This window comes from Rhamphochromis longiceps, linkage group LG19 (assembly GCF_057381845.1).
Source record: "Rhamphochromis longiceps isolate RC_006_pf linkage group LG19, R_longiceps_female_GT1.1, whole genome shotgun sequence".
In the NCBI taxonomy this organism is placed as follows: Eukaryota; Metazoa; Chordata; class Actinopteri; order Cichliformes; family Cichlidae; genus Rhamphochromis; species Rhamphochromis longiceps.
The window spans coordinates 17,054,249-17,074,923 of NC_140575.1; the positions used below are offsets into that span (position 1 = coordinate 17,054,249).

General features: G+C 42.2%; 1 protein-coding gene across 1 annotated transcript in view; it reads right to left on the reverse strand.

The window, feature by feature from the left end:
• The window catches only part of alk (ALK receptor tyrosine kinase), a 120,640-nt gene that overhangs the window by 24,394 nt on the left and 75,571 nt on the right, over nucleotides 1–20,675 (reverse strand). The window contains exons 9-14 of the mRNA XM_085392233.1: nucleotides 11,975–12,140; nucleotides 10,435–10,582; nucleotides 6,876–6,986; nucleotides 5,517–5,658; nucleotides 3,065–3,232; nucleotides 2,543–2,635 (exon numbers count right to left, since the gene is read on the reverse strand). Coding sequence (XP_085248359.1) covers nucleotides 2,543–2,635; nucleotides 3,065–3,232; nucleotides 5,517–5,658; nucleotides 6,876–6,986; nucleotides 10,435–10,582; nucleotides 11,975–12,140 — 828 coding nt within the window. The remainder of the gene's footprint in view (nucleotides 1–2,542; nucleotides 2,636–3,064; nucleotides 3,233–5,516; nucleotides 5,659–6,875; nucleotides 6,987–10,434; nucleotides 10,583–11,974; nucleotides 12,141–20,675) is intronic.

The following is a 20,675-nucleotide window of genomic DNA, read 5'->3' on the forward strand; positions in this document are numbered from 1 at the left end:
CAGCTGTCCCCAACCCCCGGGCCAAGGAGCGGTACAGGGCCACAAGTCGTTTGGTACCGGGACGCGAGAGTTGAAGCTCGGGTGTGAAATTTATGGTTTTCAGGGTTTTTATCGTTAACTCGGTTTCCCTGGGTCTTTTCCCGTGTTGTAGTTGTGTGTCTTATTTTGAAAGAAATATTTATGCGTTACCATAGCGACCAGAGAGTATTAAGGAGCAGAGAGGAGGATGTTACTCTCAACGTTGTAGGCGCATTTCAGGGGGACGCTGCTAATAAAGTTACACAGTTACACAGTGAATTTGTGTTTATTATTATATTTACAAAATACCACAGTTTTTGTCGTGGTCGTATCATTTTGTTTTGTTGTATTTATCCTCCACATTTTAAAGGCCGGTCTGTGAAAATATTGTCTGCCATTAAACCGGTCCGTGGAGCAAAAAAGGCTGGGGACCGCTGGTCTAGTGCAAACTGGATATATAAAAGCCTATCAGCTGAGCCATAAGGGTTGATTCTGAGAGCAGCTGATGTGCGCTGGATTACGTCTCTAATGGTGCATTACAATTTGGAATTTTGCTGAAATTTCCTTCTGTACTTACAAAGCCAGAGTTAGAAATACAGAAGACTGAAAACGACAGATTTTTGGTTTTAAAACTGATGTTTTCTGTGCAGTTTAATGAAACAAAATTTAGCTTTTTTTATTAAGGAAATTAATTTCCTTGATTTCCTTGAAAGGTTTTGACAAATTGAGACGCACCATTGTCACAAGTGACATTTCTGCAAAAGAAATAGATGAATCTGAGTCAAAACCTTTTTTTTTTTTTTTTCTAAATGGGAAACGCACCCTTGTTAACACTTGGTTTTAAAATGTGCCAGAATCTTGAATCTCCATTGAGACACAAAGTGATGCTGTCACTCAGACTTCACACTAAGGTGGTTTCCGGCACTTTGGACTGCATATCTTTTGTGGTGCAAAAGCAATCATGTATTGTTCCTCTTCAGGAAAACATGTCATTAATGCAGTACACGGTGTTTCTATTTACCTTTTTCCCCCCTTTTAGCAAAGACTTTTCCGCAGATGCCTCAGCTGCCCAACAAACACATAAATGGCGTATATCTCTATAAAACTGAGCAAAGATAAAGTCTTGGGTGATGTATACACATGTATAGATGTTTATTAGGGGTGCCACGATACACAAAATTCACGGTTCGGTTTGATACTTTGGTGTCATATTTTTTCATACATTTCATTCATATTTTTTCGATACAAAAAAATGTTCATGCCTTTTTAATTTGTCATTTATTAAAATTATAAATATATATTTTAACTCAAAAGTACAGTTTTTAAATTTAATGTTGCTGAAACAACAAAGTAATAAAAAAAAAAAAATCTATCTGATCCAGAAATCACTCATGTTTGGAAAAGAGTTTATTACAGAGAAATGGCTCTTTCCAAAATAAAAGCTATACTATACGCTTCTTCTGGGGTATATTCTCAGCAGCATATTAAACATATCAGGTCCCCATAAGGAGAATCATGTGCTAACGGCTGGCTAAATAACTCGGGTACAGTTTGTAGCATGCGTGCTTGTTGTTTTTGTCTGCTTACACTTGTCTGCGCACTAGAATGATATCGGAGTAAATGTGCAGTCATATTCGTTGTGTTCCCACTATTGCTGTCAGCGTTAATCTCGTTGAAATGACGTTAACGCCACAACACGGCAAATCTCCGTTAACGAGCTACCACAGATCGCCCCATGCGTGTTAACGAGCTAACTGCGCTAACACACTAGTTCCCACCAATGTAATTGAGCATTGCATGGCACATCCGACATACTGTTTTACTTTTGTCCATGACGCGCTTACCTTCAGGGTCATACTCACATGAAAACCAAAATAGTTCCAAACGCCACATCTGAATTAGGGTGGGGGAGGTTCAATTTGCCATGTTGCAAGAAGAGCTTAACTTCTGTCTAGCTAGCTTGCCCTGGCTCAGTGAATCTGCGTTCGACTACTCCGCCTAGGCTGCACTGTCGAGCCTAGGCGGAGTAGTCGAACGTAGATCCACTGAGCGCTCAACACAGACAGCATCGTCAGAAGGAAAGTTGATAAAATAAATTAAAAAATTTTGTATTGTTCATACATATGTGTACCGAACCGAAAGCACTGTATCGAACGGTTCAATATCGATACTAGTATTGTTGCACCCCTAATGTTTATACAGTCAGGCTGTACTTCACTTCATACCAGGTTCAAAAAAACAAGAAAAATCTAGCAGTGATGGATCAACAGGTTTCAACCAGATTAATTTACACCTCTACAAGATTCTTCTGCTTATTCTGCTGAAAGCAATCTCAATGTACCATGAAAAAAAACTAATTTAAAATGTCAATTGCAAAAACAGTTTTCTCATCGTTCTGTGAAGTACAAACACATTAACTCTCACCTACAGACACTACAAAGGCATCAAATGCTGCATGCTAATATGCTGATGATAGGTGCTGACTACTGACTAGCCTGGCTGTATGTGAATCACCTGGCATTACCTTTAAGGGGGTGGATGAAGGGTTCTCCCTTGAAGAAGGACGAGCCATCCTCACCATCATGTTTAGGGTTGTTATCTGCGGAGGTGTTACCACCTGGAAAACACAGGAGGCAAAGAAATCATTGCAATCAACACATTTTGAATATCATCCATATAAAAACTAAAGGATGGGACAAAAACAAAGGTTTTCTGTTAGTCAGACTTCCTCTGAATTTTTAAATATCAGCTTAAAGTGCTTTAAAAACTATACTTAATACAAGACGATACATATGCTACATATATATTATATATGAGGAAACTCTGATCCAGATCAATTTGCAGTCGATTGAGCAGTAAGAGGAAGAGGACATGCAGCTGTCTCTGGGATTGGGTCTGATCCCTGATCTGTATGAACTCTGCCATCCTGTCACAGTCACTATAAAAACACAGATGGCCCTACAAGATTCACATTTGGCTCGTACCTGACAGCTCAAGGCAATTTATTTATTAAAACTTTTTTTCTGTGAAATCTTCTCAAACTGACCTCTGTAGCCTCCGCCACCGCCGCCGGACATACAGCCACCTCCGCCACCTCCAAAGCCGCCACGGGTCTGCCAGAACTTTTGACAGGCTTGCCCTCCCTGTCCCCCGAGCACCAGTGGTTTGCCGCCCTGGCTGACAGGAGCGCTGTCATTCCAACCTCCTCCTCCACCTGTCGCCAAACATAACACACATTTGATAATGACAGGGAGAAAGTGCAGCGCGTGTAGAAGTGACATGTAGTGAATAAGACTGAGTTTGTGAAAGAGACAAATGATATTAAAGTACTTTTGCATGTCTACAGGCAAAGAAGACAAGATGCATACCAAGTAGAGACGGATACATTGATCAGCCACAAAACTAAAACCACTGACAAGTGAAGCGAGTAGCATTGATCATCTCGTTACAGTGCAGCGTTCTGCTAGGACACCTTGAGTCATGGATGTTAGTTTGACACGTGCAACCCAAATCTTGCATTGGCAGCTAACGAGATCAGCTGCTTTTGCCAGCAGGATATTGCATCACAAAAACTGCCCAAGGCGTTGACCCTGACTCCAACTTCAGCAGATCCCAAAATTCTCCAAGATTCAGTTGTAACACGACAGATCTACCAGGGTCCCACAAACAAGAGAAACCACTGTGAAGGAACTCTAGTTAACATGAGCATTTTGACACATTATTTAACAGGTAGATTTGACTGCAAAACCACGGACACAGCAAGATCATACTTAACTAGCCATGCCCCAAAGCAGTGGTGTCAAACTCAGTTTTGCTAAGGGTGATACTGGGAAGTTGCGATCATATTAAGTAAATGCAAAACCCTCCAAAATATCACAGATTATAATATTATTCTGTGTATTACACACGCGTATAGACTTTAGTAACTCAGCAGAAATGCACAAGGTTGTCTAGCCATCATATAGTTTATTCAAGCACTACTATTATTATTTCAGGTATTTCTTAAAGGTGATGACAATTCAATGGTTACATGGGCGTCTTTAAAATATAAAAGTTAAGAGCTTTGATCGTGTATGTCTGTGAAGGTTCTCAGTCATCCAGGTCATCGTAGTCAAAGGAGCTTGCAAAGAAAAGCGTCTGGACTTCTTTAAGTTGCTTGAAGACGTTTCACCTCTCACCCGAGAAGACCTTAGAACTGAAGAAGCTTCTCGGATGAGAGGTGAAACGTCTTCAAGCAACTTAAAGAAGTCCAGACGCTTTTCTTTGCAAGCTCCTTTGACTTTGATCGTGTAGTTTATATGTACAATAAAGCGTTTTCTTTGCGGTGTAGCAAATTAAACACCTTTTATTTGGGAAGCAAAGGTTGCTGGTTCAATTCTGGGCCGCATCAGGAATCAAATGTTCTGTAGGAATCATTTGTGACAAGGAAGCAGATAAAAGTTGCAATTTGCAACCAAAGGAGACACCCCCTGCTGGCCATTAGAAAAAGTGCCGGTTTATGGCAGTTCTGCATTGGTTTCATATACTGGATTCCAGTTTATGGCCCTAGCCTGCAATCCAAAGGACTCGAAAGACAGTCTGGACTTTATGAGTCAGGATACCCGCAGAGGTCGCATGTCTATATGCCAAAGAATCAGAGCTAATGCGAGCACTAGAGGGAGGATATAATTATGCAGGTGGCTTAAATGTTGGCCAATCGGCATACAGTATGTACATACACAGCAATCACTAACCCATTAGTTATAACAGCTGACAACAGACAATTTTATTTTTAATTTTTCCCCCAAAACCTGAGGTACAAAAAACCAACCCCAAAATCCCAGCGTCCCAGCAGCCTCCACACACAGCTAACATTTCATTTTTTTATTCACAGAGTTTCCTCCAACTGAAACCTTGGGCTTTGAGAAGATGTAAAAATCAATACCTTATATGCTTTTCGGCTGCTCCTTGAAGCACATGATTAATGAAACCTGCAACGAGTGTGGATGTGACGTTACACCAGCAGAGCGGAGCGTGCGGTTCTGCCCAGCAAACTCGGAGGCGAGTCGTGAGGAGGGCCGCGCCGGTTTGTTTTTGTTATAACACAAATGCTGGCACACAGAGGTGGGAAGTAAACACCTTCAGGATAAACTGGTGTGTTTCCGAGGACGGGCAGACATGCAAATAAACACTTCCACTGTCGAAGCCCAATTGTAAACTTTATTATTTTGCATGCACGCAGAAGAAAACAGAACAGACACAGCCTGGCTCATCCTAGAGCGAGGAAAGATAAGCCATACACACTGCATTACTCATCTACTCTCATTATTTCAACCATTTTTATCTTGTTCTCTATAACTCAAACTCACACAGTAGATTGTCTCTCCCTGTACCCAGCTCTGTAACTCACACACACACACATAACTGCAGTCACAAAGAGTGCACTTTCCCACAGGGGAACAAAGCTGTGATACATACAAATACAACCAACACTTACATCAAAGCTGTGTGTAGCATACCTGCAGCGTGTGACTTCCCATTGCGTCCAGGTTGGCTAGGGTCATAGTCCATTTGCTCCTGCTGGGTCTCTGATTGGCTGCTGTATCCCCGGCCACCTCCCCCAGCAGCGATGATGAGAGGGATGTACACTTCTCTGTCCACCTGGGTCAGTATTGATAACAGTTACTTTATGTAGTGGCACAGGATTTGCTCTTCAAAGGTGTGGTTATGTTTTTTGGGAAATTCGCCTCATTCTAGTGTGTGTATGGTCCACAAACACGAGAATCGCAGCTGGTTGACCTGGGAAATCCACCGCAGTTTACGCTCACTGGACAAGGTACCTCTCATTTGTTTAATCTGTACAAACTGATGAGCCTCAAAGTGAGACTCAAGGAACCAGCAGCAAACCAAAAGAGTGTTTTTGTACAGAGTAAACTAATTAGAGTTCATTTAGTGAGCTTTAGCAGTGGAGGTTTTTGTTACCTCCTCTGTTCCCTCTGGTTCCAAGCTGTCGTTCACAAGAGCAAAGTCCATCATTATCATTATACAGCAACTGAAATATCTCCCCAAGCTGAATGCTAGACTTCCTTTCTCTTGTTTGCTTATTTATTTATTTTTATTGTCTGAAAGCGTTCTGATGTACCATTCAAAAACAAGGCTTCCGGTGCAATCATAATCCTTTCAGCAGCTTTGAGAGGTTTTTCTTCCTGACACTTTGTACAATAAATACACAATTCTAAATCCAACCTGAAGGTCTTTTGTGATTATATATCAATTTTTTTTCCTGAGTTGAAAACAGGCCTTCTCTTTGAGCTTAGACTACACACACATTTTTTGTCCACAAGACGCTTCGCTTTTGACTCTTGGCAAGAAAGCAAATAAGCGTATTTTGCCTGCTTGGTTTTAAGGAGACTGGCCTACTGGTCAAATCATCTGTTCAGTGATGAGAGTAAACACATGGATATGAAGACCTGTGTCCTAGATTGGGGTGCTGGCTCTTTAAAATTATAATCTTTCATATACTGAGCAGCAGGCCAATAAAAATACCTCAATGCCAGGAATCAGATGAATGCTGCAGTGCCCTGAATGTACTATTAAAATGATATTTATTGATTTTACTGGCCGATCAATTTTGCTGGCTAAATGTAAAAAAGACAGAATAACGTGAAGCTCAAGGACTTTAAAGTACACATTTCAACAAAAGCATGATAAACAAAGAGATAAACATCTATAATGGCTCAAAATGGTACAATCAGTAAATCCCTTTATTGCACATAGTTTTTACTGGACTATCAATGGAATCAACGTCCGTATAAATGAGCAGTTGCTAAAAAATAAAATCTCTGAGCACATCATCATCCCCTTCAGCTCCTTCTTACTTTGAATACATACGTAGCCCCTCCACCGCCTCCTCCCCCTCCTTTCACTTGTGTTTTGTTCACCATTGGGCCGCTCTGTTCCAGACATATCTTATTCAGCATGCCGTTAGACTGCGGGGAGAGACGCAGAGAGAGAAACATGTCAGTTTGCCACAGAATTGCCTTCGTGGATGTCGGCCGCGTATGAAAAAGCTGAGCGGTTGCCAGACCGCAGCTGTTGTGAGTCTGAGGATTATAATGGTGTGCAAATACCAAGCAGAAATATTCACATGCACACAGGAACTGAAAAGCACCAATGCTCCCCTCACAAGACTATCTGAAAGTGACTCACATGTTTACTTATCCCATGCTGACTGTATACAAATAATCTTGTGACTCAGTTGATAATGGTGCCGGCTCTAGGGTTGTTATTAAAAAAATAATCACACAATACCAGTGTATTTATCATAATATTTTTTAATATTTTTGCTTGTGGTTTGTCATATTTGCTTTTAAGTATGATTTGGTCTTCTTCTTTCAACTGCTCCCTCTGGGGCTCGCCACAGCGGATCTCATCCTATCCTCAGCATCCTCCTCTGTCACACCAACCCTTTGCATGTCCTCCTTCACTACATCCACAGGTCTCCCTCTCTTCCTCCTACCTGGCAGCTCCATCTTTAACAGTCTTTGTCCGGTTTATCACATGTCCAAACCAGCCTTGCCTCTCTAACTTTGTCTCCAAACTGCTCACCCTGAGCTCTCCATTTCATTTATAATCCTTAATTTTCAATCCTGGTCACTTCCAGTTAAAATCTTGGCATCTTCCACTCAGCTCCAACTCAGTCTTTTTGTTAGTGCCAAGATCGCCAGACCATACATCATAGCAGGCCTCACTGTCATTTTGCAAGCCTTTCCCTTCACTCTTGCTCTGATTCTCCTGCAATTTTATTCACGTTTACTGCAGGCTGAGTAAGTTTGAATAATTAGACATTTCCTTTTAAAGGCGTGTGAAAAACTTTTAAAGAACAGCCCATTAATTATTTGGTTTACAGCCGATTTATCACGTTACCCATTAAAGACAGCCTCTCAGTCAGCATGGTGTTGTTTCACTCTTTCTCAGCTCCCTTGAAAAAAATGGACCTGGATGTTTTGTTGGCAAATAATGTCAGAGGCAGGGACTTTGCCCCGACCGAGACCCTGTGAATTGATGTGTCTGCATGGTGTGCGCTATGATGCTGAACTGCCTGGAGCGAGTCCCACTTTAAGAGTGAGAGGGCATAGGTTTACCTCACTCGCTCTGTCTGAGTCTCATACAAACTCTCACAGTCGCTCATCGCTCTCTCTCAGCTCCCTCCATCTGTCTCAGGCAACACTCTTGAAAGCTGTCTGAAACGGAGGAAGGGGCGGGACTTTTGTGACTGTGACTGACAAGTAGACGGGGTCGAAAGGAGTGCATTCAAATGTTCTTGGGAAAGTCTTCCTCACTATTCCTTCCCTCTCAGCCATTTCTGCCTGTGCAGCTTCTCAATTTAAGTTAACTTTGTGTTTTAGAGAGAATGAGAACAGAAGGGTGTGTGTGTGTGTGTGTGTGTGTGTGTGTGTGTGTGTGTGTGTGTGTGTGTGGCGCAGCAAGAAAAAGACATAGTGAATAATTCTAAAGACGAGGGACATATCATCATTTCCGTCACATAAGGGAAAGCCAGGTGTGAGAAAACACTGTTCTGCAGCACAAATCACTTTCTGCACGACCCTTTGGAGAGAGCTGCTGCCTCTCGCTGTCAGAACTGGGGGAAAATAAGAGAAACCTTAAATGACTTCAGTTTCACTTTGGAACAGCCAAGTCTCTCTCAGTGCTGTCTGTACAGAGCACTTCAGAAAGCACTGTGTTAAAAACTAATAACTGGATGACAGTGGTGAGGACCTGCGGTTGAAAGGCTAGACAGGCTGCCTCGAGAGAGCAAAGCCACAAAACTCAAACAGGCACTTGGGCAGCCTCATGTCCAGCTAGTGTAAACTATCTGAGATACACGAGGTTCTCTTGCAACCCTGTTTCCAAGTTGCTTAATGCTTAAAAAAAAAAAAAAGAAAAAAAAAAAGAAAAGACTTGGTGGAAAATCTCACATTTAAAAAGATTATTAAGTAACATTATTGGGTAAAGCCTGTGGGGGAAAATACTAACAGTAAAAATAATGAAGAATATTGTTTAGTGACTTCTTCATTTATGGTGAAATTTGGAAAAAGCTCTGCAGGCAAAGATGAAACCCAGTACAGTCAAAATCAGTCTGTAGGGAATCATCAATGCTGCGTTCTGCAGGCTAAAATACATTAGGGCCCATCCACCTTGTTGTTTGCTCATAGTTCAAAAGCACCAACCCTTGGTCATATCAGACAGGGTGGCAAATTTATGCACGCTGCATGGGATAACTTAAACATCTTTGAAAGCCTCATTAATTAATGTTGAACAAAATATGACAGTTTTGGAGCAACGTATGCTGTAATACTTTTAAGGGAAGGCCTGGTTTAATTCAACAACTACCAGAAAAAAACGACACATGTGCACTATTTTAGGTTTTATGGATTTGTGCAGGAGTCGTTTGTCTCTTAACTGTTTAAATCTTGTATTAAACAGCTGAATTTCTCAGTTAATGTCGGAAAATACTTTTGATCATCTCCCGGTCAAAGGGAGACAGATAGGATGCTGATGTGTTGTATTATGTAAACATTTTGAATGTAGTGTATCATCAATCATTAGAAAGTCATTTATTTTAGGGGTTTTTGTGACACGCTGGTTTTAAATGTGCTCTATAAATAAAGATTTGGGATCCTGACCTGCTGAATGGCTAAAATCCCATATCAATTAAGAATAGGAAGAAAAGCTACAAGACATTGTTACATGAAAAATAATGCAACACAGTAGCAAACCTTACCCTTTCCAAACTTTTAGAAGGCATGTTGCTTCCAATTAATCCAAAATGAGGGCATATTGAAAAAGAAAAACTCCGTAACATCACATTATTTCCTCCACTACTTTGGAAATGTGTATGCATGTCAAACACACCAGATTATGCAACGTTTTTAAACATTACTGGGTAGATGGGTGCATCTGAGTCTGGCTAAAGTGAGCCTGAGAGACACGGCGGGGCCATCACTGCAAGCTTGGAGCAGAAAGTTGAACAGTTTTTGGAGGCCATGAATTGTCTGGGTTTCCAAAGTCAGACCTCAGCGTACTTGAGGAAGGCTGCAGGGAGTTAATGATCTTGTTTTTTGGATAATGTGTAATGTGAGAATATGTTAGTCTCTCTACGGAGTGGACAGCAATATCATTCGAGCAAATTTAGAATCAACTTCAATCTTCTTACACTGACACAGTTTGTGTGTCCATAAAAAAGAAATGTTGGGACTCCTCATTCATAAAGCTGATTCATTGCAGCATTTACAGCTATTTTACTCTCATTTTTTAAGTTTATCTTGCTTTTATGACACGCTGTAGACTACAGAGTCCCAGATGCAACAGTATTCCTATTTACTGCGCGATAGCTGACTTACGAAACTGCCGTGAATTATTGTAAAGACGACTCACATTGGGGCAGGCATCCTCTCCTCGTTGTCCTACAAGGATGTAAAGCAGTTCTCCTTTGTTCAGCAGGAGGTCTCCCGTCATGTAGGCACCGTGTGACCTGCTTGTTGTCAAGACACTTCTCCCGCCAGCGGCGCCATAGACGGTGACCCTGGAGTTTAATGAACATAAATGAATAACACAAAAAGTCATTAACAGGAAAATGACTCTAACGAGACAAGCGTTTTTTTTTTTTTTTTTCTATTTGTGTGAAACAAGCGGCATAAAAAATATTGTGAGGCCGAGTCCTCGTGCATTCCTCCTGCGAGTTGGTGAGTGCACAACAAGTAACAGCCAAAATTCATTTGGATACACTAAAACACACTCACTCTGGGTGTTTTTAATAAAAACCATTTGACCTACTGTGGCACATTACACTGAGGGGAAAAACCATACAGAACCCAGAGTGCACGGGACACACAAGCACACATGCAAACACACACCTATGTATCGGAGAACACTCATTTCAAATGCTCCAGTTTTCTTGCCAGACAAATAAAAAACAACTTGATTGGTTTTTGGGAGCACTGCGATATTTTTCTTCCCTGGTGGTCGAGCTTGATCGGGAGACAGAACATTGCCCAGTGCTCAGTAGCAGCTACCTCGGCTGTTTGCCTAATGACTTGTGGGAGATGCAGAGCGCATATTCATCTCTGTGGCCGTCTGTCAACTTCATTTAAGCGCTTTGGCAGCTGGGCCAGGCCGCATCAAGAACAATTGTACAGTTTTGAGGAGACAGAAGGTGCTTTCTGAAACTCTGGACATGTGTTCAGGCCGTCCGGTCTGTGCTGTTAGTCAGGTATTTTAAGACATGGAGGTTTTGGCTGAGCTTAGCGGTGTGTGTGCGTTTGCTTTTGTGCTGATGTGGGAGGCTTGCAGCTTTCAGAGAAATTTTTGTTCCAAGTCAAATCTAAGTTAAACGGCTCATGTTGTCATGAATGCCCACCGGAGGGATATTGATCCCTGGAAAAAAAACAAAAAAAAAAAAAAAACAGGCTTTGGATATTGCAGCATTAATCTTGGAGCAGTGTGCGGCAAGGGGTCAAGGTGCTAAAGCTGATTGCTGAGCTATTTTGAAGGCTTAAAGGCTACCAACGAAGAAGCGGAGGTGGGTGTTTTTGGATTTTAGAGTCAGGTGTAAAGTGAATCACGCCATTTAGCTGCCATTACTCCAGCCTCTGCTCCTTCCTGCAAGAATCTGATAGCAATATTTCACTGCTTGCTCTGCTGCACTGAGGAGCAGAGGTGGGCGTGAGGAAGAGCCGGCATTGGAAAAATGTGAATTGCATAGAGTGCTGATGTCTAAGAAAGATAGGTTAAGTGTGTACTGTATATAGAATGTGTTGAGCTCTCAGAAGCACACATACCTAATGACTTCACAGTGAGACCCTTCAGAAAAAGATAAAATTATTCCAGAGTGGGTGTTGAGTGGAAATTCAGTGTTCAAATGGCTAGCTCTGATGTTTGTGTGCTCTGAGGCTTTATAGGCTGGCAACTGTCCTACCTGTAGGAGCCGGTTTCTGGGACCCGCCACATTTGAATGCCTTTGAATGGCCCCCGGGTTCCAACTGTCACGTTGACATTGCTGTTCCTGTAGGAGTTTAGGCACTGAGTGGGAGTTGGACCTTCAGGGCCCACAGCCCCACAGGTATGAAAAATCCATTTTTTGGCTGCACATGAAGAAAAGGGAATTAAAGGAAAACATTTAGTACTTTGCAGAGCTTAGCAGTAGAGGCACATACTCTGTGTTCAGTCAGGCATGCAGCTAAGCAAAGTTAAAGATGATGAAGAGGCTGAAATTACAGTTCTATTTGTCTAACATTCATTCCACTTCAACATTCCTCACTGCTCCACTTTCACTTCAGTAAATCCAAATATAAAGATATGTAAATTATTGGAGCTTCTCATATGAGATGCTACTATCGTCACATTCGCAACAGCAGCAGGGGACTTGGTTGACGGGATCACAGGTGACAAACATTTCTCCTCATTTTCCATGTAATCCCATGTGTCTGTGCTAATTGGAGATCTTCTCACTGTAATTAGCATGAGATTAGTCTTGTCAGATGGACAGAGAAGGACTTAACGCTGCAGGACTAAATCCTTACTTAAGGCTTGTGAACACAGAGCGGTGAGGTAGACACCAGGGAACCTTTCTCTCTCTCTCCCTGAGACTACTTCTAATTCATTTCACAGCAGGGTTGATTATTGAAAATGTGACACTGGCTAAAGTGAAAGTCATTTCTAAGGAAGGATGAGTTGCATGTTGGCTTTCATAACCTCAAAATGGATGCTCAGTGTGAATGTAATTAGGCTTGGGGGATATTACGTATACAGAAAGAGCGCTTTGAAGTCATTTATTATCTTGTGCTGGACACAAAGGCCACCAGAGGGCAGTCTCTACAGGCAGAAGATTAAATTGAGCTCAGTGAGCTGTGAAACAAACCAAATGCAAAGTTTTTTCCCCTTAATAGAGCTGTGTGGAATATTTGGCTCTCGCCATTTGAAACTCTTTGTATTGGATATCCACAGTTTTTCCAGTGTCTGCTGAAGGAACCATGAGGAACCACTTGTACACTCACCAGCCACTTTATTAGGTACACCTCTTCAACTATTTGTTAATACAATTATTTAAAATCAGCAAATCACATGGAAGCAGTTCCTTTTTTTTGCATGCAGACATGGTCAAGATGACACGCTGAAGTTCAAATCAGGCGTCAGGATGAGGAAAAAAGGTGATTTAAGTGACTTTGCTGAGGATTTTGAAAACAGCCGATCCAATGGGATGCTCATGAAACCATCTCTGGAGTTTATAGAGAATGGTCTGAAAAAGAGGAGCAGATGTCTGGGCGCAAATGCCTTGCAGATGTCAGGGGTAAGAAGAGAACGGCCAAACTGTTTTAAACTAGGAAGGCAACAGTAACTCAAATGACCACTAGTTAATAACAAAGCATGAGGAAGAGCATTCTGGTGTGAAGCAAATGGGCTATAGCAGCAAAAGACCACTTCTGTAAGCCAAGAATCTGAAACTAAGACTACAATTTGCACCTAAGCTTTGACAAGCTTGAATATCAAAATTCAAAAAGACGGTGAATGGTAAATGGCCTGCATTTGTATAGCGCTTTTCTAGTCCCAAAGGACCCCAAAGCGCTTCACACTACATTCAGTCATCCACCCATTCACACACACATTCACACACTGGTGATGGCAAGCTACATTGTAGCCACAGCTGCCCTGGGGCGCCCTGCCCTGCCGGACGGACACTGGCGCCACCGGGCCCTCTGGCCACCACCAGTAGGTGAAGTCAAAAACATTCACCTTTCAAAGCCAGAGGGCCATGGTGGAGGGCTATATCCATTTTTAATAAATAGTCTATAGTTGGACATTAATACATTTACAATACATAAAACAAACTACTAACTCTGATGCCAGATAGTGACAGTAATGGTTAAGTCATTTAATCTCTCACAGCAGCAGATAATAACTTCTACTGCCACAAGGTCAGCTCTTTAAATAAAACTAAAACACAGATAGTGTCATATACCAAAAACCTAGAAGGAAGGAAGGTATGAAAACATGAATACCACCCAAGCCTAACTGGAATGCTGCTTATACTTGTCTATGAACGGTGTAAAATCAGATAACAGTAGCAAATTTATTAAATATCAAGAGGATAAACAGGAAAGAGAAGACAAGACAAGTTTCAGAAGTGTGACTTAAAGCCACGATACTCTCACTGTAACACCTTCTGCTGTTCAAGTTCCCTGCTGTGTACTACCTATTGCAGATGAAGCCCTAGAATTGACATTCCAATATTTACCAGCATCTCTCTCTAAACTCCAGTCTCTCTGACTGAGCAGAAACTGCAGGAAGCTGTTGTTATGAGCGACTGTGTACCTGTTTGTCTGTGAACAAGCAATGTGTGAGTACACACCGATTTCTGATCAGTTATTATAAAGTGTTACAGTAAGAAACAGAGTTCTTCCAGACATGATAATTTGACTTCGTCTTTAAAACATTAATCCAGATGACCTCTTTTTGCCCCTGCCACTTCAAACGGTGGCTATTTTTACTAATGAAACCTTGCCTAGACTGCATGGTGAGCATCACATTAGTCAGCCTGGTTCTCATGAGAAGGCCAACGTCCAAGCTCTGCTCTGTCTCACCACAAACATCTCTTGCGAGTTTAGCAAAGTGTTGCCAGCAGAGACTATTTCAAGGAGGCCAACGCTTTCAAAAACACTTTAAAACATCACTTTGGTAAGAGAGCGATTTGGAGTTTAGCCCAGTCTTAGCAAATGCACTCCTACTGTAAAAAACACTTGTAGTGTGACTGCAGGTTTGTCTGACTCCAGTACGAAGTAAATTGACCCATCAGGCCAGTATTTTCAACACTGTTGGAAAATAGTTAAGACTACTGGGAATAAATCCATCACTGGAGCAGAACAGCCCCAAACCCTATCTTTAGATGTAAATCTTAATATACTTAACAGGTCACTTTGAGATGTTTTGGAAGGACATGCTCAAAGAAAAAAAAAAAGGGTGAAAGTTAGATGGCCTGATTTGTTATTTTTTTCTCATTTGGAGAAATAAGCTGTTGGCTCATTGCCCACTTACAGTCAAATTTCCAAAGCCTCATTTGAAGAACACTAACTCAACCAAGGCTTTGGATGCAGAATTGGTTTATGCGCTGCACTGGCGGTTAACTGACGAGAGACGCTGGAATGTGCGCTGGAGTGATCCTCTTGTTAACAGCCATGTCTCTCCCTTCACATCCCCTTGTTGTGGGAAGTCTGTGACATGAGTGTGTGAGAGGCACGTCCCAGTTCATGCAGCATGTCCCAGTTCATGCTGTGTTACAGCGGTCGAAGGTTACCAGCTAATGAGCCAGGCGAGGGAAGAGACACGGCAAATTTAAAGGGAGTCAAATTCCAACTCTGTGAGCACGAACCAGCAGCAAACGCGGGCAAACTTCTTGAAAAGCTGCATAGAGACGAGAGAGATCAGTGAAAGGAATGCTGGGAATTTCACTTTATGTATTCCTTTGTTTATGTTCATGCATTTACATTTTGGTTCAGTTGCTGATTTGGGGGAAGCCCTTCAGATTTAAGATCCTTGTTATAGAAAACGAGCTTTTCACATGAGCACTGCTGGTACTGAACGCAGATTCCTCTCTTGTTTGTATTCTCTCCTGTCTCCCTTGGGTGCAGCTGGTTTCACACTTCAACCCAACTGATTGATCTTGTTGGTCCATCAACATGAATTCAGACGACCACATGTGCACATGGATTATACACCCAAACGCACTGCACAACTGGCCTAATGAGCCATTCACTAAACAAACAAAACAAGATGATAGCCTTCTCCAGTAAGTGGTTGTGCAAACTCTTCAGCCCCCTTGACTTACAAGACACACACACACACACACACACACACACACACACCCCTAGGGAGAGTCTGGCTCTGCCTGACTATTACATGAATCTCGTTTTCTGTGAACTTTGCCACTCGTGCTATGCCATCATCATAACAAACAGTGGCCTCCATCATAGAAAGGGGCAAAGCTGCACACTTTCATCAGCGAGAAATTGTTCCAGACAAGTCGCATCAGAGGGGGAGAGAGAAACAGAGAGACCCAGCGTTGAGAAATACGTCTCTGATTGGGTTGCACCACTGACAGTAATTCCAACAGTTTTTATCCCCTCTGAACATTTTTCAAAACAACACAAACAACCTTAGGTGGTCCTGGGATATTTCACAGGGTGTTTCAGTACACACACAAAAGATTCCAGCTCCAGGAAACTCTCACCATCACTGGGAGACTTTCTGTGAGCATGCTTTCAAAGGTATAAATGCTCTAATTCTAGTATTTTTAACTTTAACTTCAGCCATAATTGGCTTATTAGGGTTCAGATCTGCTTTTTGTCCAAATGGAGAAAGGCCTTGTTCAGACCGACTGACCTTATTCTGGCTTCATTCAGACTCGCAGGTATGCTGTGAGAAAAACGAAAAAAAGCAGCCCTTTCATTTATTTGAATGGACCCAGGAGGTCAACGCAGAGTGGATGGCAACGCACAAAGAGGACTGCGTGTCAGAAAAGTTGAATACGGGTTAAGCTTTTGCTGCAAAGTAACATAACATCAACGGACAAAGTTGAAAAGTCCACGTTCGCCAACAGAAAAGCATATTTCAGCTGTTTATGGTGGCGTTTGTCGAGAAGGAAACACTTTTCCTGCATTACCCACCCACTGAGCGGAACAGCGGTGCAGTGACAGAAGAATGAACCTAACATGGCTTTGATTTCGGGAGAAAGCACTTTCTGTTTTTGTCCCCCGACCAATCATGGTGATTAAGTACAAACTCAACATAGTGAGGGCCCAGTGGCTCAAACCCAGGACCAATAAGCTTTAAGACAACAGTGCTGACCACCAGCCTGTCTGGCGTTCACTCGATCTTCATGCATCCTTTACTCAAGCCGGGCTTCCTGGATCACATTCTAAAATGCTGCCGCCTATTGTTTTTGTGCAGTTCTGTGTCAGGTCTGAGCATCGGCCTGAAAACAAGGATCTGCTTATTCCAGGGGAAAAAAAATTAACTCTGCTATCTCAGAGCTGATATTTTTGTTTTTCTTTGGGGTTCACAACGAAAAATAACTCCAGTTTTGTTATCAGTCCTCTAAAGTCAATGTTGGTTTAGCTTCATTTCCACTTCATTGCCGCGACAGCTACAATAAATTATGAATAAACTATTTAATTTTTTTTGCAAGACTTGTTGAGCCAAATTAATCCAGCCCTGAATGGAAAAAATAAATAAAAAAACAACAACAATTGGGTCTGATTGTGAGCCTAATAGGCCATTTTTGGAACAGAACAGACCTTATTTCAGTTTTCTATTCAAAAGAAAGCTTTATCATGCTATTAAATGGCATTTTCTCCAGTACCTCCAGAAATATCCAGGCCAACAACTTTTGAAGCTACAGGAATCATCATAGACACACTGTAAGCAAAACGCAAGTACAAAGACTCTCCTCTCTTAGCTTGTATCGTCCTTATCCAGTGACAGTTGTCCTCTCTGGGCCAACAATTAGAAAGATGGATCAAGGCTGGCAAGCTATGAACAAGATCTGAAAGCTAAGCACAGAGCTTATGAAGTAAATGAGTCCAGTTAATTACAAGAGCCTGTTTTGCAGCCAAATTCAAATTGTATTTGTCACACACACACACACACACACACACACACACACACACACACACACACACACACACACACACACACAGTATGACATGGGGGTGAAATGCTTGTAGCTGTACAATGCCCGACCATTAAATGACAGAAGAAAAGTTTCACAATATTTACAATTTACAGTTTACTACAAAATTTACAAATTAACTTAGGAATTTACAGTAAAGAATGTGCAAATAGCAGAAGAGATTATAAAGATTATAAATTATAGGAATTATAGGATTATAGGAATACAGGAAATGTGTGGTGGTGCGTGTGGTGATGTGTGTGAGAGTCCAGTCTTATAGTGATGTGTGTGGGAGAGTCCAGTCCTACACCTGGTTCAGGCTCCGAATAGCCTGGGGGAAGAAGCTCCTCCTCATTCTCTCTGTTTTGGCCTTAAGGGAGCGGAAGCGCTTCCCAGACCTCAACAGTGAGAAGAGTCCATTGTTGGGATGGGAGAGGTCCATCATAATCTTCCTAGCTTTGGACTTGCACCGCTTGGTGTAGATGGACAGCAGGTCAGGGAGCTCTGATTGAATGATGCGTTCGGCTGAGCGCACCACTCTTGGCAGATCTCGTCTGTCCTGCTTGGTGCTGTTCCCGAACCAGGTGGAGGTGTTTGCCGTCAGGACGCTCTCGATGGTGCAGGAGTAGAAGTTCTTGAGCACCTTCTCAGCACCTTATCAGTCTCAGATCTGTCTTAGTAACTAACCCCACCCTGCCAAAATATTAGCAACTAGTTAAGTGATTGCTGCAGGCTGGTGCTGATGAACAAGTAACCAATGAAGACTCCTTCTTCTCCTCTGTGCAGCTAATTAGTGAGCACAAACGGGCCAAAACTCCTTTCTGCATGAATCATTCAGGGACCAACAGCTGCTGTCAGTTACTCTCAAGAACCAATCGGGTTGCCTCAATCAGCATCCCGTCTGTCTTTGATTTAACGCCAGTTTTTTTTTTTTTTTTTAAATCTACTACACAACTTGTTCTTGTTGTCTGCTGATGTGTGAATGAAAGTCGGACACCTAGCTCTTGAAAGGTACTGTGTTCAAAGAAGCTAATGCTTGTACACATGTATTGCAGCAGTGCATATTGTAAAGTTGTTTTATCATCTAAAGAAACCAATCTTTATCAAGCCAAACACCCACACACACACTCTCATAGAGCACATGGTCACAAAATAGGCCTGGAGCTCATTTTGAAGTTAGCGATGTACTTCTTTCCCATCGGACGAGGTAATCAGAGGAAGAAAGTGAAGCAAACTAATATAAGTTGACTTACTCAACCCTCATCCCCCAAAAGCAGCTGATGAGTCAGCAGTGAGTTGCGGGTGGCATACAGCACAATGGTGGTGGGAAATAAAAGTGTCTGTTGCCAGAATAGAGAGGAATCAACAGGGACCAGGGGAAAGAACAAGAAGACAGAAAAGAGTGAAGGTGAAGTCAGGGTGAAGGGGGGAGAGGGATCAGAAGGAAGAAGTGGGACAACACACAGAGATAAGAGTGAGCTCTGACAGAGAGACAGGGCGGCTGGGTGAGAAGGCAATAATGTGAACTAACAGAGACTCAATAACGGCTTTTCCGTGGCAAAAATGGGAAGCAAATCTGAAAATAAACGGGGGCAAAATGTCCTGGGAGCAGATATGGCGGGAGAGTGAAGGGAGAAATGAAGGAGAGAGTGAGAGGAGACAAGAGACGTTGATGTTCGGTGAGGTTAATCATTGAGCGTGTCGGAGGAAGAGGAGAGCCGTGTTGGAGTGACAGGTCTGCTGAGCTAAAACCCTCATCAGGCTTGCCGTCCTGCCCTGGAGACGTCAAAGCATCAGCTCCAGAAGGGGTGAAGAGAGACGCCCCACGAATGCTAAGCGCTCAAGGCTGTCTTTGAAATGGCCGACATATAACCAAAGTTCAGCTTCTTTCCCCTGAGTTAATATCTATGATAATCACAAGGGCGAGAGCAGTGTGATCTCAAAGTCCCATCTTTCTCTGAGGAGATTTACTTCTGCTGCCATTTTTATTGTAACCATGCCGAGTATTACCTGTGTAAGCACATTAAAATGGCCTTTTTGTTGCTGCCTGTGCAACAAAATCCATGTAACAAACACTCTCATTTGTATAACGCTGCACTGAAATGCCATTTTTCTTGCTTAGCATTAAAGATCAACTTGATAGACTGAGTTGCTCTTGTTTGCTGACCAACCCATGCCCTCCAGTCTGCAAACATTAACAAATAATGTTAGCTGGTCAGCACTTATGTATGCAACCGTCCCTGTTTGACCCTTCAGAGATAAACAGCCTGCTCTGTGTTCACGACTGAAGAGAGACTCACATCACAGATCAGATAAGCTGCATGAAAAGTGCACAAATGAGCTCATTAGATCCTCTACACACCAATTTTTACTCAACGCTGGGTCACTTTGGGCTAAGTGTTCTTGCATCTGATCACCAGCGAAACTTTATATGTAAAAAATATTTACAGCATTTGCACTTCTGGGTTGGTGAGCATCAGCGGTTCTGGGCTGAGAGCAAAGTAGTTGCATTGACCAGCTGCTATTCAGTAGATCGAATGCTCTTTGTAAAATAAGCAGCCGTCTGATCAGCTAATCAGTGAGTGATGTCACCGAATTACAGAAGCTCTTTTTTTAATATATAGCACAATGCAATGGTCTGAAACTTAATAAAAAAGCTTTCCCCGTGGTATGTTTTTAATTAGACCTACAGTATGGTCAAATTAAGTGTAAAAAAAGATATGAAAACAGAACAATGCCGGCCAACTACTGCGTTTTCTGTCTTAGCACAGAAAACCCATAAAACGGATAAGATTAATTATTTTCCTTTTACAAGCTTAGAAAGTGTTGCAGTGTGGTTAGAATGCAACAGCTTTTCCCCCCAAACTACAACTAAGAAAAAAGTTGTATAAAACCAATCCACAAGTATAACAAGTGCTCATGCTTGCTCATATACGGTTTTGACAGTTATGACAAA